This window comes from Hippocampus guttulatus, chromosome 8, assembly GCF_054856545.1.
Source record: "Hippocampus guttulatus isolate MCC_2025c chromosome 8, RoL_Hgut_1.0, whole genome shotgun sequence".
Lineage (NCBI taxonomy): Eukaryota > Metazoa > Chordata > Actinopteri > Syngnathiformes > Syngnathidae > Hippocampus > Hippocampus guttulatus.
In genome coordinates this window covers 10,629,368-10,645,981 of record NC_141268.1, presented here as the reverse complement: position 1 = coordinate 10,645,981, position 16,614 = coordinate 10,629,368, and the positions used below count along the sequence as shown (strand labels likewise).

The window sequence follows — 16,614 nt, the reverse complement described above, 5'->3', positions numbered from 1 at the left end:
GACCCCGCCTTCAAAGTATGTTTTAAACGGCGGCAAGAGCGGGTTTCTTTTTCAAAACGTCGAAATGTTAACAAATAGGCTCCAGCACCCCCCGCGACCCTAGTGAGGATCAAGCGGTTCGGAAAATGGATGGATGGAAATGTTAAACAAGGCGTTACAAAAAAAGACAGAGAAAAGACATTTGTAATCATAAAACACAATTATTGTTTATTTATGTAATGGCTCGCTTGATTTGGCAATGTGCTACGTAAACTACGTCAAATCATCCCGTATGCACCAATAGCTCCACCGTAAATTTGCAACGCAACGTACCCCCCCCCCCCCCACACACACACACACACACACAGAAATACAGATCTGTCACTGATTTGGAACAGGTCATATTTGAGTAAAAGTAGCATGTCACCTATCGAATTAACTATTCCAAAGAGGCCTAACCCAGCAAGCACAACATTTTATCTCGAAAATATGATTGATAAAAACATACTTTAAGTGAAAGAACAATACGGCCAATACCTTTTTTCCTAGAGCCATTACTGCAATAAATAACCACCGAAAATAATCAAAGCTACTGCATTTTAAACCTAAACTCACTACCTCACTTGTGCAATAATGAGCAATATCTGAGCCATTTCATTTCATGTGTGTTGTTGAGTTTTGTATTTATTTTATTTTATTCCGTTTTATTTCCGAAATACACGAAGGAGTGGCACCCAAATTTCGTTGTATGCTATACAATGACAATAAAGGCGATTCTGATTCTGATTCTGACCTTAGTTGTCGTGATTTTCTCACAGAAAAGCATTCCCTACCAATTTAAACAATTTCATTCAATTAAAAAAATCCATCCTGAGGAGAATATTAGAATTATTCAAATAGAATGAGCAAACTGTAAATGTTAATACTCTCTCTTGGAAAAAAGATCTTGGAAAAACGGTATTGTCATTCTGAACAAAAACAATGCACTGAACATGTTCAAGAATCTTTCCACAAAGTGCATAAATCACCGTCATGTGGGGAACATTCCTGGAATGTACAATTTATGAATTTTAATTAGAGTAACGCGCATTAGCGTACATTTTAGTTTTCATTACAAAAACATTTAGAAGACACTACAGACTACACAACATATAGATGACTAACGTTATTGATGTCTTCATATTAAATGTTCCTTTTTTTGTTGTTTTTGTGTTTGTTTTGTCACTTTGTGTTTGTTGTTACGTCGTGTGGACCTGATGTGGACTTTTTTCAGCATTTTTTGGCCACGACATTCATCAAGGAGGAGACTCTGTGCTTGGTGGTTGCGCCTTCTCTGCATCATGGGTGTACCAGCACTGTTTTGACTGTCGTTGCTGGACAGTCCCAGGGCGCTTGTGTCTTGCGCCTGTAATGGGCAGCATTTTTCACAGCCCCGCTTTGATCAGCGGAGAGATCGGTGCTGTTGAACGGTCTGCGGCTGGATGGATGTAAGTCTTGAGAGCCCCGCTTTGTTCAGCGGAGAGATCGGTGCTGTTGAACGGTCTGCGGCTGGATGGATGTAAGTCTTGAGGAGCCGACGATGAGAAGAAAGGAGCGTTAGCGCGGAGCGCCGATGCGGATTTGGAACTGGGAGTCGCGGCTTGGAGTTTGAAGCGGATTACGTGGGGCAGGAGAAGTGAACTCATCTCTTTTCGTCAATGGACGCTACAGCTTCGTGTTTGCATTCAAAACTTAGCTTGTAGCAGACGTGTGCACATTTTCAGCATGACGTCTCTGATCCACTGGTGAAAGGACACTTTGATCCTCTCCTCTTTCATCTAAAACTGCTTCAGACAACAAAGTGTATGCAGAAAAGTGGTGAAGATTGCACGACTGTCTGTGTCCTATGTGTTGTGTTGTGTTATTTTTGTTATTTTGACTTCAAAATGGCGCCGCGAGAGTGGCTGCCTTTCCAGCAGCGCCTATATTTTGTTGTTCTACTTCCTTTCATAACTTTGCTGCTGTGAATTGGGAATTTCTCCATTTGCAGACGAATAAAGGTTTTCTTATCTTATTTTATCTTTTAATCTGAACATGAAAGTGACTGATTTTTTAATTTGATTTTATGTTTTCCCCATTAGTGCTGCATTTGAGATAACTACATACTGTGCACAAAAAAAGGATTACGCTTGATGGTGGACCACAGCATACTTGGGGTTTGGCACACCTATCCGCGGATTGTATTATTATTATTGTTTTTTCTTTCCTTTTATTTTTGTCAACCCACATGCATCTATAATGAGTGTCAATTATACGTGAATTTTGGCGCGAATAGCGTGGGTCAACTATGTGTTATACTGTATTATCAATTTTAAAAAAGAAAAACAAAATAAGAAAAGGGCGGGGGGAGCTACGTAACGTCACTTAGTATCCCTCAACACACTTCCGTAGCCAGCGTAGCCTGCTTCGCTCCGGCGAGCTAGAGGCGCTTGTTGTTCTACCGATCGAGCGATGTTCGACAAATGTACTTGTCTATGTACACGACAAACGCTGGGAAGTAACCGGGCATTATGGAGGAGCCTTGGGACTTTGAATTTCTGTCCCGTATCGCCGACGGCTGCTTGTCGTTTCTTTCCGAATTCGTGGAGGACTGGCTCGCCAACGACTTGAGAGTCTCCATATTTAAAATCCTCCTCACCTGGTTGATTTTCAGTCTCCTGGCTATTCACTTTGCTTGGAAGGTTTACGGCAACACGGTGAACGACATGTATTATCGCCAGGGTGAGCATTTGTTTTTCTAGAATTTCTACCTGGTTGCTCGGGTAGCGGTAATAGGGTTGAGCTGACTTGCTATCTTGTTGTTGCGTCCAGGTAGCGGCCAAAACGGGGGCACACCTGACAAAACAGCTGGCCTGGGGAGCTGGTAGGTATCCGCACACTATTTGCGTGTTACTCTGTGTTGTTTTGGTGTTTTTGTAGAGCGTAATGTCATTTTGTCATTGTTGTAGGGGGAGCACATCGGGGGAACCATTCAAATCTCATCGGGATTAGCCAGACATCTGAAACTCCCAGAGACAGTGAATGCACCTTCAAATTCTGACTATTATGGGTTTGTCGTCAGTTTTTATAAACTGTACATGCTCCTAGAACACGATTGTAAATACACAATTGATTCTAAATATTGTGTCTGATTATTAAACAAGATGCCTGGACTCACTGTAGTGGCTCACTGTATATTGGGAAAAATCTGCTGTAGATTTTGCAGATATGTGAGCCAATGACAAAGGTGTTCGCAGGGATGAATGGACCCCCAAACCCCATTTTTTCCCGAGGGATCCCTAAAGTGCTAATGGAACTTCAATGCCATGATTTACTCACATTAGATGGCATGGGAAAATAATCTTGGCAAGTTGATGACATGAGGCACTACTCCTCTGGCATCACATATCAAAATATTAACCCAAGATAGAAGATTAGCCCATATTTCAATTTTCAACTTAATCCAAAAAAAATAAAACATTAGGTCAAAAATGGAATTTTTCAATATTTGGTTATAATTATGTTTCAATCTCTTCCACACGGTTCAACAAGGTGGTAGCAAATAAAACAAAATATTTAAAATTAGGTCAAGTTCTTTGTTGGTTGGTTGTTGTTGTTGTTATGCAGATCTGTTTTAAATATAAAACTGATTTGGTGTTCCCTTTGTATTTGTTATGAGAGCCCCGATTATAAAATTACATAGGTGTCTGTCGGACATTCCCTAACAAACCAACCAGTGTCAAAATTGGATGGTGGCCGGGCCATTTGCGGCCCACCATCCACTTTTCAGCGGCCCACGACATGACAAAATAATATAATAAAAATATTTGACATGGGCCGCAAGTTTAATTAAAAAAGGTGAAGGCGGGCAGAGTGAGCAGGGAGGGCGTCAGAAAAATAAGTGCCATTAATACTAAATTTCTTTAAATACTTTGCAACATTTCTCAATACACGAAGATTCAAATGAACCATTTATGATTAAAAGAATACAATTTATCTTTAAAACACTGTAGTGAAGAAAGATAATTCAATTTTAGAGGCAAAATTGTTTATTTCACATTGTGCTCTATGGCTGATTTCTGAAGACATCACATTCATGATCCCCCAGGAACTGAAAAATGGCCATCTTACTACAGTTTGTTGTTGTTTTTGGCTGTGAATGTGGAGATGTGATTCAGTTGCTGTTAAATGCAGAGCTGATTATTCAGTGAGATAAAGGGCCACCTTTAAAACATGGAAAATTTCTCAACTATTTCCCTTCAGACCTTAAACAGAAAGATACTGATATTAACTAGACAATACAAACAATATATAATTGCTTTCTTGACTGACTTCAGCGCATTTCAAAAAGTTGAAGAATTTTAAAGTGGCCCTTTCATCCTTCCATTTATATGTATGTGGATCTCAAACAAAAAGGTTTGGACACAGAACTGTGGGGGACTTGGTCCACAAATAGTAAGGGTTCGCTGTTGTGGATTCAGCTCAAATTACACTCTCAGTCCTATTTGGCACTGTGTGGAATTAGCAGAATGTGCACATCCATGACATTGGTGCAGGTTAAACCTGGGACAACTAAGTTGCGTCCACCAGAGAGATGTGTAAAAAAAGTAAAGGAATCGTTGTTTTTAAGGAAGCTGACAATGTCGAGCTGTTGTTTTTGGGCATCTTCATACAAGCCTGCATCCGTGATGGCTCCCGCCGCCTCGGTGGGGCCGTCCTGACCGTCAGTTCCGCCACTCAGGAAGACGGGACTGTCTGGCAAGGGGTGCAAGCCTCTCAGCTCCAGTCCCACTCTCATAGCCAGCTCCTGGTTGCGACCCCCACGGCCGTTTCCCGTCAGTTGCACGGTGGGCTCACCCCCCGCCAACACGCACGTCGTGCCCTTTCCCCGCGAACGGGCCTCCTCCAAACTCTGCATGACACGACGCAGGTCCCCACTCTCTACTCCCACTGCCGGTCCCAGCTTCAGCGCCTCTGCGGTGAGCTCGGATGGATTTTCCTCACGGGAGCAGGCAAAACGGGCCAAGAGGCCATAAAGATGAGACACTGACCTCACATCTCCGCACACTGTTGGTGATAGTACAATTGGGTGGAAACCCAGCTCAAGTGCTTGGCGGCCCGCACGCTGGAGGGCAACGCTGTTGGAGCCGATCACGTAATTGGTAACGTGCCCTGCCTCATCTACTTCAACTTCTTTTCGTGGACTAAGTCTACCCAACACGTCCTCCACAGAGAGAGGGACAGAGTCAAGCAAATTGTAGCGCTCAAGGACTGCCAGCACCTCCTCACGACATACAGGAAACCGCACTGTGGGGCCGCTTGCTATCAGGTCAAGTGGATCGCCGATCACATCTGACAGTATCAAAGCCAACACCTGTGGAGAAAGAGCGCACACTGAAGACACGTTCATACAAAAATGAAAACCAAATATTGCCAATACTGAGTCCCAAGCCGATACTCAGGCAATGCATGAAGAAAAAAAATAATCATACATCAGCTTTATATATACATATATATATATATATATATATATATATATATATCGCGCGCACACACACACACACACATATATATATCCATCCATCCATTTTCCGAACCGCTTAATCCTCACTAGGGTTGCGGGGGGTGCTGGAGCCTATCCCAGCCGTCTTCGGGCAGTAGGCGGGGGACACCCTGAACCAGTTGCCAGCCAATCGCAGGGCACACAGAGACAAACAACCATGCGTGCTCACACTCACACCTAGGGACAATTTAGAGTGTGCAATCAGCCTGCCATGCATGTTTTTGGAACGTGGGAGGAAACCGGAGCAGCCGTAGAATACCCACGCAGGCCCGGGGAGAACATGCAAACCCCCCACACACTCAAAGTTCTATGTTTTCCTTTCCTTTTTTGTAGCACTAAATTTGATGGTACTGTACACATACTGTATTTAACAAATCAAACTGCGTCTTGGCCCATCTTCGACTTTCATTGTTTTTGTACTGAAACTCTTTGTGGGTGTTTCGCATTAAAATGAACAAATAAGAACCACAACCATAGCATTTACGGTAATATGAATGTTAACTTTAAACCTAATACATATCAGTTTGGAGGACGCTTCATAAAAATGTATTTTCATGTCATTACCTGGGGGACGCGTATGGCACCAATTTGTTGGAATCGCCCATATAAGCTTTAACAGAGAATGAGGGAATCCTCTGTTCGAGTGAATTTAATTTGTTCAATGCTAAACAATACATTTACATCGTAAAGAGACTTTTGCACGCTAAAAAAAAAAAAGACTTCGCATAGCTACGTACAAATGTGCATGACTTCTCCCATCTGGAAACCACACTATTGAATCATGACCAAGTTAAACCACTGGGAAACAAGCTTGTGTTTAACCAAATAATTGACACCAACTTTTATTTGAGGATCGTCAGTTTGGATACGTCATGAACCTGTCTATCGCTCTCTCAACTCCTTGACGAAGGCAGACTGATCTTTCAGTTTGCCTCTCCCTCCAAACAATAAAGTCAAACCTGCCTCTCTGCCTGGAGTGGAGCTGAGCGCAGGGGAGGTTGTTTGTGTGTGTGTGCGTGTCACTAACTACATCAATACTACATACAGTATAATAATAATAAAAAACAAAACATTGTGTAATATAAAACTAAGCCATTATGTCTATTTGGCAAAATATTTGCACATGTTTAATTTTGTAGGTTTTAGATCTTTAAATGTTTCGAAATAAAAATCGATATTTTTCACCCAATACTGGATTAGGTGAAAATTACGTGATCAACCCCGATTTCCGATCATGTGATCAGATTGGGGCATCCCCAACAGAAATGGGAAACATCAGCCATTCTTGTATAAAAAGAAAAAAAAATGTCTACCAGTGGTACAAAAGGGAAAAACACTCACTGTAATGGGGAAGCATTTATCTCCACGATGATAGCTTTTTCATTGACATGATCCAATGGAAAAAATAAAATTCTTATGTAAAAAAAAAAATATATATATATATATATATATATATATATACTGTATATATGTATTTTTTTTAATCAAAAAGTACTGAAATTCTGTTTTTTTTAAGCAACAAGAAATGTTCTTTATTTCTTTTCTAAAAGGAAAAATGTAAAAAAAAATAACGAGAAGAGAAAAATCACAGTAAAATGAAATAAAATCAACTCTCCTTGTTTTTGGATAAAAAGAAAATTCACAAAAATAAGATTAGACTTTCTTCTTTCATCACACAAGAAGTTTGGATCTACCTTTTCCATTTTGGAGTAATTAGCAGTAAAATACAGCTGGACGATCTGCCACAGTGACTCCCGGTGGATGCTGTCGAAGGCTTTCTTGAAATCGATATAGTTGATCATGAGTGGTGTCTGAAGTTCTTGGCACTGCTCTATGATGTTTCGAAGGGTAAAGATCTGTTCGGCGCAAGACCATCCCTTCCTGAAACCGGCTTGCTCTTCCCTCAAGATGTTATCCACTTCATCTTTAAGGCGATGTAGCAGGACACTGCAGAATACCTTGCTGGGGATTGACAGCAGTGTAATGCCCCGCCAGTTATTGCAGTCTGCGAGGTTTCCCTTCTTAGGAAGCGTGACAATGACCCCACGTCTCCAGTCGGCAGGAACCTCTTCAGCATGCCAAATCAGGTTGAACAGGTGGGTAAGGCTCTCCACAACAGCGTCTTGGCCGTGTTTCAACATCTCGGCAGCTACCTCATCGAGTCCCGGTGCCTTGTTGTTCTTAAGGCCCTTGATTGCTTTGGCAACCTCAGTCTCGGATATCTCTTTCGATGTAATATTTAGAGCTGGAGCTGGTGTCTCTTGATCGAAATTGAAGAGCACGGGAGGCATTGGTTGGTTGAGAACCTCCCTGAAGTGTTCCAGCCATCTTGCTTCTTGCTCCTCGTCGCTTAGAAGTGTCCTGCCATCCTTGCTCCTGATTGGCACGCTAGAGCTGCTCCTGGAGTTGGTTAGCTCCCGCACGATCTTGTATAGGGTCGTCGTGTTGTTGTTCTCGGCTGCTTCCTGTGCCTCTCTTGCTTTCTCTTCTAGCCACTGTCTTTTATCCTTCCTGCAACTCTTCTTCACTGCCCTGTCCAAGTGCCTGTACTCCTCGTCTTCCATCCTCCAGCTCCGGAGCCTCCTCTTTTGTTCTCTTTTTATCTTGGCCACTTTCCTTTCATCATTTTCGTCCATTCGTCCAGCTGTATGGTGTACCCCTCAAGTACATCAACATCTTCAGGTCATTGTACCACAACTCAACCTGTTGTGTCAAAACTAACAGTGGCACAACTGATGATTTTGACATTGTCACTGGTGTAAGACAGGGTTGCATTCTGTCACCCCTACTCTTCATCATCATAATTGACTTTGTGATGAGGAAGTCCATCACAGGGGAAAAAGTTGGTATCAAGTGGGGAGGGAGCAGACTAGCTGACCTGGAATTTGCAGATGATTTGGCTCTGTTAAGTCACACCCAGCCCGCACTCCAGGAGTTGACCAACAATCTGCATGAGCACGGAGTTAAGGTCGGTTTACGAATTAGCCAGGAAAAGACCAAGGCCATGGCCGTCGGACAGCACCAACACCTTCAACCACTCACTCTACACCAACATGACATAGAGTACATTGACAGCTTCACATATATTGGGAGTAACATCTCAAATACAGGTGGTGTGGAGAAAGACGTCAACAGTAGACTTGGTAAAGCTGCGGGAGTGTTCCAACGCCTCCGCAACATCTGGTCATCGAAAGCCATCACTACGACCACCAAGCTACGCCTCTATATGTCAGTGGTTATCCCAACAGCGATTTACGCCTGTGAGACATGGATGAAGACAGCCAACATTACCAACAAGTTAGATGTCTTTCATCGGCGTTGCCTGAGATCCATCCTGAGGATCTCATGGAGAGACCACATCACCAACGAGGAGGTGATGAAGAGGGCAGGAGTGGCTGAACTGTCAGACATTGTCTCTGAAAGGAGAAGGAAAATGATCGGCCACGTACTCCGGCTGCCAAGAGAGAGACCGGCAAGTGTGGCCATGGACTGGATGCCAGAGGGTGGAAAGAGGAAGAGAGGTAGGCCAAAGAAGACGTGGAGACAGACTGCCAAAGAAGACCTCAGTGAGATGGGTGTCAGCTGGCATGGAGCAAAAAGGGTCGCCAGTGACCGGAACAATTGGAGGAGGCTCGTCGCCCAATGTTCCAAATAGGAACGGGCGGAACTAACTAACTAACTAACTAAAGCAGTAAAATATAGATTGGTTTCACCCAAATCACCTATTCTGAAGAAAGAAAAAAAAACACGATTCATATTATGCAACAGTGATTTTGATGCTAATAATTTTTGCTTGAGTAATGTCACAAGCATCTGAACAGTTTTTTCCTTAAATAAAATACCACCAACATCAATGGAAACGTGTATACAAGTGTATCAGTAGTTTAAGTATTAAATCAAATGGTATTTATTCTATCTAGTCTAATACTACACTACAGTATACTTAGCTACATATTTAGTATTGTAGTGAATTGGAAAGCATTTGATATATTGTGCACAAGTCTGTAGATAATAATTATCATATCAGATAGAAATAGAATTTGGAATTGACAAGTATTTTATATATTGATCATATAAGTGAGATTAAAGGGCTCCGACCTGATAAACTGATACTTAATCCTAGTCTTTCTCAAATGTGGATATGTAAGTGGGCATTGCATTTCTCGTGACTGCTGACTACTGTGTAACTTTCTCGTGTTTCTTTTGTTGATGCTTTGCTTCAGTGGTACTTTTGTTTAGTATTTTTTTGTATCAATGTGTTTTACTTCTCTATTTTATAGGGGAAAAATCATTTTGTTGGTAAAATAATGCATCATCAATGTAACAAATTTACATTTAACATTACAAACTTTTTGCACGTTATTTAATAGTAGCAGTAGTATTTAGTAGTGTGTGCGCATGACTTGCGCGCATGTGTGAGTGCATTACGTTATCGCTTATTCCTCTAAATCTAAATAATCTCATCTTTTCTCTCTAACATTTTTTATCGTAGATTTAACATGACAAACACTTCATCAGAAGCTGCTTGTAATGGTCGAATTTCTGCCATGTTTATGGGTTTCTGCATTCCATTGAAACACAGTGATCTAATCCGAAATAGACCCATCGCTGCCATATTCTAGCCATAGTTCATCTTTTTTTCCTACTTTCCCAGCAACAGAAGAGTTTTGCCCACTCATTCCCATTAAAAAAAAACAAAAAAAACCCAGTTGATTGCCATCATTGGCGCTCCTTTTTAGAGTTCCCGTTGTTGTCATTTCACGTCGATGGCGCACAGACTTAAGATATTATTTAATTTTAAATCATCTCTTAAATGGGAATTCAACAAAACGTCAAAGTAAATGCATAAATTACCTGAGCCGGGTGAGCGCACTGTGCCAGTCCTCCGCCCTTTAACACGGAGAGGGCGCGTCGTACCGTGTTCAGCTCCTGAATGGTGGCGCCAGCGGCCGCCAGTTTACGGGTGATATCCAGTTTTTCTTTGAGCGTTATTGGCGAGATTGGTGCAGGTAGCAATGCAGAGCCCCCACCTAGTTTTACAACAACAGTGCCTGTCAACCAAAGAACTCGTACATAGGATGGTATACAGCAAGGGTCACCGATATGGTGCCTTTGGGCACAAGGTAGCAGCAAAGGTCCACATGAGTAGCCCACGGGCCTAGTATAGCCCACCGGTGATGGAGCATTGTGATTTTCAAGGAATTTTGTGTCGTGATCATTTGAAATTGGAAAGACAGGCAGAGATTTATAGAAATTACCGTAAGTGCCGCATATTGATATTTATAAATGTTGTAATTGTGAAAAGTGGGAAATCTTTTAAATGATTAGTGTCTTCACATAAGTGCATGTCATGAATTATTAATAACTAGTGCTGTCACTAACTGATGTTTTAGATGCATGACAGAAACGCTTCAACAATGCTGCGAGAAGGCCAACTTCAAAATAAACCTTAGCTTATCAAATAATATATGGACATCAATGCCTAGGCACACTTTTATTTTGAAGTTGTTCCCAGCAGTGTGTCACAGTGTAATAGCTGATTTGACTGTCTTCCAGACTGTTTGGTGCGTTATATTTATGTTGAGGGCGCTACAAAAAAAAAAATTATAATAATAATTATGCTGACATTGTATTGTACAGCATCCGTTGCCAGCATTTAGCACTCAAGTGCCCCATAAAGGCTGGGTGAAACACGCACACACCAAAAATATTGCTACAACGTATATTTGTAGACAGCGGACGTGACTATTTGCTGGATATAAAGACCTGTGTAATAAACCCCATTTTTTAATAAATGAATTTGTAATCCGATTATGTATTTTTCTTTTTGAACTGTAGTGGAATGAACATTTTTTTGTATTGCCATGACGTGTATTCCGTTACTCTCCAAGCCTGTATATATGAGCTTGTTATTGTACCTGAAATCAGCACAAGAAGCAGGTCTTTCTCCGTCAGCGCACGTGCTAGCTGAGCAATGCATTCTGCTGCCTTCTGAGCGTTGGCATCGGGCAGATTGTGTTGCGCGCCCTCCATGACTTGGATATGGCTTTTTTCTTTTAACAGCAGGTGGCTACAATGACAAATTTCATTAGTTGGAGTGCCTCCACAGTGGTGTCAATAATGTCAGTCAAGAATTTTAAGTATAAAGTAGTAAAGTCATAATAAAAAGCTATGAACATTTAAATTCATTTTCATCTCAAATGTATTTTTTTTCCATATTTGTCTTTTGACCTTATTCTTCTTACATTTGTACATTTTACAATAATGTTCTCATGATATTCTTGTAAAAAATATTCTCTGAGATTATTACAAAAAATTTCATTCTCACAAAATTCTGACTTAATTTTCTTCAGCTTTTTTGGGGGTTGGGAATCATATTTCTCCTATGACAGTTTTATCCTTGTAATATGACCATCACAAAATTGACTTCTCACAGATCATAACTATAGTTTTTCATCCACATTATTGTTAAAAAAAATAACTATTCCGGCATTATTCTGAAATTACTTATTTTTTGTAATTTAATTCTCACAAATTTACCTGTAATCTAACATTATTCAAACAAATTTAGACTTTTTTGTCATAGTGTTCCAACTTTATTATCATGAACGGAACAACAACTTTTTTAATCGTATTTTTTCAACTTTATTCAAAATATTACATAGCATATTAATTCATCCATTTTCTGAACCGCTTGATCCTCACTAGGGTCGCGGGGGGTGCTGGAGCCTATCCCAGCCGTCTTCGGGCAGTAGGCGGGGGACACCCTGAATCAGTTGCCAGCCAATCGCAGGGCACACAGAGACAAACAACCATCCACGCCCACACTCACACCTAGGGACAATTTAGAGCGTCCAATCAACCTGCCATGCATGTTTTTGGAATGTGGGAGGAAACCGGAGCACCCGGAGAAAACCGGAGCAGGCCCGGGGAGAACATGCAAACTCCACACAGGGAGGCCGGAGCTGGAATCGAACCCGGTACCTCTGCACTGTGAAGCCGACGTGCTAACCACTGGACTACCGGGCCGCCCTCATACTAATTCTAGTAAGAATAATTTAAATAACTTTTCCATCTTGTTGCTTTTGCTTACTGTTTGCCATGCTGCCGTAATGTCTGCTGAATGCCATGCGGCACGCTGATGATTCCTCCCACCAAGTGATCTCCCAGAATCCTCTCTGCTTCGGTGGCCATGCCAAGCACCGCTTTTCCAAACCCCACCACATGCACATTGTTTCTTAGTGTGAATTTGCGAGTGCCGCTGCCAATAACCACCACGGAGTCGTCTTGGCGTTGCAAACTCTGCCGAATGGCAACATCCGGCTGCACAGCTTCCACTGCCGCCGCAAACAACTCACGCGCCCGGCAGTGTAGTGACATTTTCCTCCTCCCCAAGAGAGCCAAGAATGGTTGAGGCCGGATCAGGGAAAGAACACGAGCCATAGATGCCTGAAAGAGATTGCCTGAGAGCAGGAAAAAAATATATACATCATAGTTTTCCTGTGGTTCTCCAATGCCACTTTTCCATTGCACCAGTTCTAACCAAAAACAACCTGGTTCCACCTTCTGTGGTCGCCTTTCCATGACACTTTTTTGAGGTGGATGACAATTGCACCATTCCTCAAAACCTCTTCCAACCTTCTATTCATCTTTTGAGCTAAAATCTAAATGTCAACAGTATACAACAAAAACAAAGGAATTTACTTTGCCGTTCCAAGACTTTTGGTGGGGACTGTATCTTGACACAATGCTAATCTGAGATTTCATCATGTAAACGAAAATCAATGGATCACTGAGTCAATCGGCTTCATTAGCTACATTCACAAGTTGCCATAAGTTAAAACTGATTCCTGATTCACACGTAGAGGCCCACTGCTGAGACCTACCTGCAACAAAGTTGAAATGGAAGCTTCGTCGGTGTGTTTCAACTTAGTAAGCGAGCTAGTGTTTCAAAAGTCAAACTACCGACTAAAAAAAACTGCATCGTGTGTGTAATGATTGACTTGGACTTACCACATGAGGCAACACCATTACCTCCACTGCACACATCTCTTCATTTGTCCCACTGCAGAGTGCGCATAACCAACATAAATGGAAAAGAATACGAATAGGTTTTTAGCAACCAAGCCGTTTTACCGGTAACATTTGATTCATGAGTTATAGTTTTAATGCATCAGGTGAAACTTCATTCAAAACATCTTAAATGGGAGTAAGCACATACCACGTGTTTCTGCTTAACCCCAAATAAAGTTCAGATGTTCTAGTAGACCGTGCCTGACATTTTTGCCTTCGAACAGAAGTCTCACAGTTTTGTGTAAACATTAACTGCTATTTAGAACATTAGTCTTTTTTTTTTTTTTGCATGAATTGTAACATTAAGGGTGGCAATTTCAACTCTGTGATGTTTGAACAGATAAGGAGCAAAGAGTTCTGTTAACACAACAACTCTTCAGAAACACCTCAGGTTAAAATAAAACCACAACACAAAATGCGAGGCAATATGATGAGGTGGAGTCACAGACTGAGGAAGAAAGTACAGTGCTCTTCCCTCTGTGCCACAGACAGGCACAATGGTGGGGGGTAGATTTTCAAATTGATTAGTTTTTCAAACTAATAAATTGTGAACAAGTGACAAAATGTTTCGATGAATACCTGCTTGAGTTCAGCTTTAAGTAATTTGTTTACCGCAGATACAATCTCACATGGCGGGGGGAGCATAGATTTATTCAGGTCAGGTTTCCTAAAGGATTGGTCATTTTATATACAGACAGTTGCGATGAAACAGCCATGGTGAACAAGTTTAAACAGAAAACGAGATTTAAAAAAACCTAACACTTTCTATTAAATATGTCAATCATTATTTACAATGAATATAATTTGCTTCCCCGGTTGAATAACTATTTTAAAAGTTAGGTACTGTCAAATGTATGCAACTAATGTGGCATTTATTTAATTAAATAACTGACAACTTCATTTGGTGTGACCCAGAATTGTAAAACAGCAGCTAGCTGATTGCTTCCTCAACTTCTGCGATTGAAATAAATTGATGTCGCTTTTTTTAACCCACACATCAGACTGAATTTTACTTAACACCAATTTCCGATTGTATCAGTAGTGAAGATGACAGAAATATTTTAATAAAACTAAATAATAATTTACATGCTTTTTTTATGACGATGCCCCTGACCATTACCCGGAGTGAGACATCGGCAAAACCGGTAAGAATCGCCCAAATTCCATACCTCCATACCTCTGAGTTTCTTCGGAGTTGACTCAAAATCCATGTAGCTGGTTTACTCTCCAACCTGACTGAAAAGTACAGCGACACTAATTATTACTCAAACACGTCGAAGCTATCGCTGTACAGTAGTGATGTGTCGTTCGCGAACGAACCGGCTCTTAGAGCCGGCTCTTTGACGTGAACAACGCGAGCCGGCTCCTGATAGGGAGCCGCTCCTAATAGGAGCCGACTTTTTTTTTTCTTCTGTTCCCCCCCCCCCCCTCCTTCGGTTAAAGCCGCACGTGATTGGTCAAGATCCGTGCTAGAAGAGGGAGGGGAGGGTTACACCCACCCCCACACACGCTGCAGTGAAAGAGAAGGGGGAGGAGTTAGAGACACAGCAGCACACTGTGAGCAGCACACGAACAGGAGAGTCAGGGAGACGAGAGAGAGCTCGATTGCGCAACAGAGAAAAAACAACACGGTGGAAAGTGGAAAGGCGAGAAAATGGATAGGAAACGCAGTGAAATTTGGACTCATTTCAACTTAATTGATAGTTCAAAGGCAGCGTGTAGACTGTGCAAGGTTAAAATATCCAATATCAAATTTTAATTCATAATTTGTTTGTGGTAATCAAAGCTTACTTATGTTGTTTTACTGTAAATAGTTAAAAGCGTATAAATATACACAATCAGAGATTGGAACTTTTTGTTGACCTTGTTTTGAGATGGGTCTTTGTGCTTGTACTTTGTAATTTATTTTTTGTAGCACTCCATGTTGAGTATATTCAGAAGAATATAAATCAAGCCATATAAATAATAACACATAATTTTACATTATTTTTGGTAGTAAATTAATTTAAGCAACAAAAAAACAGAGGAGCCATTTGGTAGCCGAAAGAGCCGGCTCTTTTTCGTGAGCCGAGCCAAAAGAACTGGCTCTCTAAAAAGAGCTGGAATTCCCATCACTATATCGCTGCACAAATCAGAGCGTTCTCGCCTGCCTCGTTTGTTGTTTCAGTCGGCAAAGCAGCGTAGAGGTACGTTACCGCCACCTGCAGGCGTTAAATTGAACGTACAGAAATGAATGGCTTCTCGTTCATTCAAAACATCTTAAATGGGAGTAAGTTATGTCATGGCGTTTGGCAAATAACTTAATGGTGCATGACCGCCATCAAATGATATGGGGTGACTTCTAATTTCGCTCAGCATGTTGAGGAAAGAAAAAACCCGACACCCACAAGTACACATCCATCCATTTTCCGATCCGCTTTATCTTCTCAAGGATCGTGGGGGGTGCCGCAGCCTATCCCAGCTCTCTTCGGGCAGTCGGCGGGGTCCACCCCGAACCGGTTGCCAGCCAATCGCAGGTCCCCCAAATATCCCAAACGCATCTTATATTTTTTCTTGCTTGTGCTCAGCCTTAGAATGTCCCAACTAAAATGACTTTTTACACGCAACAATCACATAATCAAACATTTTCTATGAACCTCATACCGATCACACCAAAATAAGAAATGCTCAATCATTTGTAATTCCCCACAGCTGCATCACCAGATTCATCCTAAACAATGTACTTTTTGGCCCGTGTGCCCAAACGTCAACCTTGACATTACATGTATAATTTTATCTCTTCCGTTTCCCTTAGCTGTCCTCATTTCACCAACCTTCATCTGTTTCTCTTTTACAATATGTTTTAATTTCCGATTGACTAAATTTAACACGGGCGGCCCGGTAGTCCAGTGGTTAGCACGTCGGCTTCACAGTGCAGAGGTACCGAGTTCGATTCCAGCTCCGGCCTCCCTGTGTGGAGTTTGCATGTTCTCCCCGGGCCT

The 16,614-nt window shown here is 41.7% G+C and overlaps 2 protein-coding genes across 4 annotated transcripts; one reads left to right on the top strand and one right to left on the bottom strand.

Moving 5' to 3' along the window:
• Positions 1–2,383: 2,383 nt before the first annotated feature.
• On the top strand, positions 2,384–3,170 carry tcta (T cell leukemia translocation altered). The gene is made up of 3 exons (XM_086117893.1): positions 2,384–2,739; positions 2,830–2,881; positions 2,967–3,170. The coding sequence occupies exons 1-3, from the start codon at positions 2,529–2,531 to the stop codon at positions 3,007–3,009; spliced, it is 306 nt and encodes a 101-aa protein (XP_085974019.1). The 5' UTR covers positions 2,384–2,528; the 3' UTR covers positions 3,010–3,170.
• Positions 3,171–4,028: 858 nt separating this feature from the next.
• Positions 4,029–14,980, bottom strand: glyctk (glycerate kinase). 3 transcript variants are annotated; one of them, XM_086117891.1, is made up of 6 exons: positions 14,803–14,980; positions 13,574–13,625; positions 12,654–13,023; positions 11,479–11,630; positions 10,415–10,590; positions 4,029–5,371 (listed from the first exon to the last, which is right to left on the bottom strand). In XM_086117891.1, exons 3-6 carry the CDS (start codon positions 13,001–13,003, stop codon positions 4,499–4,501), a joined length of 1,551 nt encoding a protein of 516 aa, XP_085974017.1. In that variant the 5' UTR covers positions 13,004–13,023; positions 13,574–13,625; positions 14,803–14,980; the 3' UTR covers positions 4,029–4,498. The 3 variants fall into 3 exon arrangements, with proteins under 3 accessions (XP_085974017.1, XP_085974016.1, XP_085974018.1); XM_086117890.1 differs by having other exon boundaries at positions 14,811–14,980; XM_086117892.1 differs by lacking the exons at positions 13,574–13,625; positions 14,803–14,980 and adding an exon at positions 13,447–13,540.
• Between the last annotated feature and the right edge of the window lie 1,634 nt (positions 14,981–16,614).

What these genes read in the sequence shown, in the direction of transcription:
- glyctk (XM_086117891.1), bottom strand. Translation starts at nt 13,003, where the DNA reads ATGGCTCGTGTTCTTTCCCTGATCCGGCCTCAACCATTCTTGGCTCTC. An exon ending in TTACGGCAGCATGGCAAACA is followed by an intron (nt 11,631 to 12,653) that starts GTAAGCAAAAGC and finishes TTGTCATTGTAG; the next exon opens with CCACCTGCTGTTAAAAGAAA. An exon ending in GCTTCTTGTGCTGATTTCAG is followed by an intron (nt 10,591 to 11,478) that starts GTACAATAACAA and finishes TTGTAAAACTAG; the next exon opens with GTGGGGGCTCTGCATTGCTA.
- tcta (XM_086117893.1), top strand. Translation starts at nt 2,529, where the DNA reads ATGGAGGAGCCTTGGGACTTTGAATTTCTGTCCCGTATCGCCGACGGC. An exon ending in CGACATGTATTATCGCCAGG is followed by an intron (nt 2,740 to 2,829) that starts GTGAGCATTTGT and finishes TGTTGCGTCCAG; the next exon opens with GTAGCGGCCAAAACGGGGGC. An exon ending in ACAGCTGGCCTGGGGAGCTG is followed by an intron (nt 2,882 to 2,966) that starts GTAGGTATCCGC and finishes TCATTGTTGTAG; the next exon opens with GGGGAGCACATCGGGGGAAC.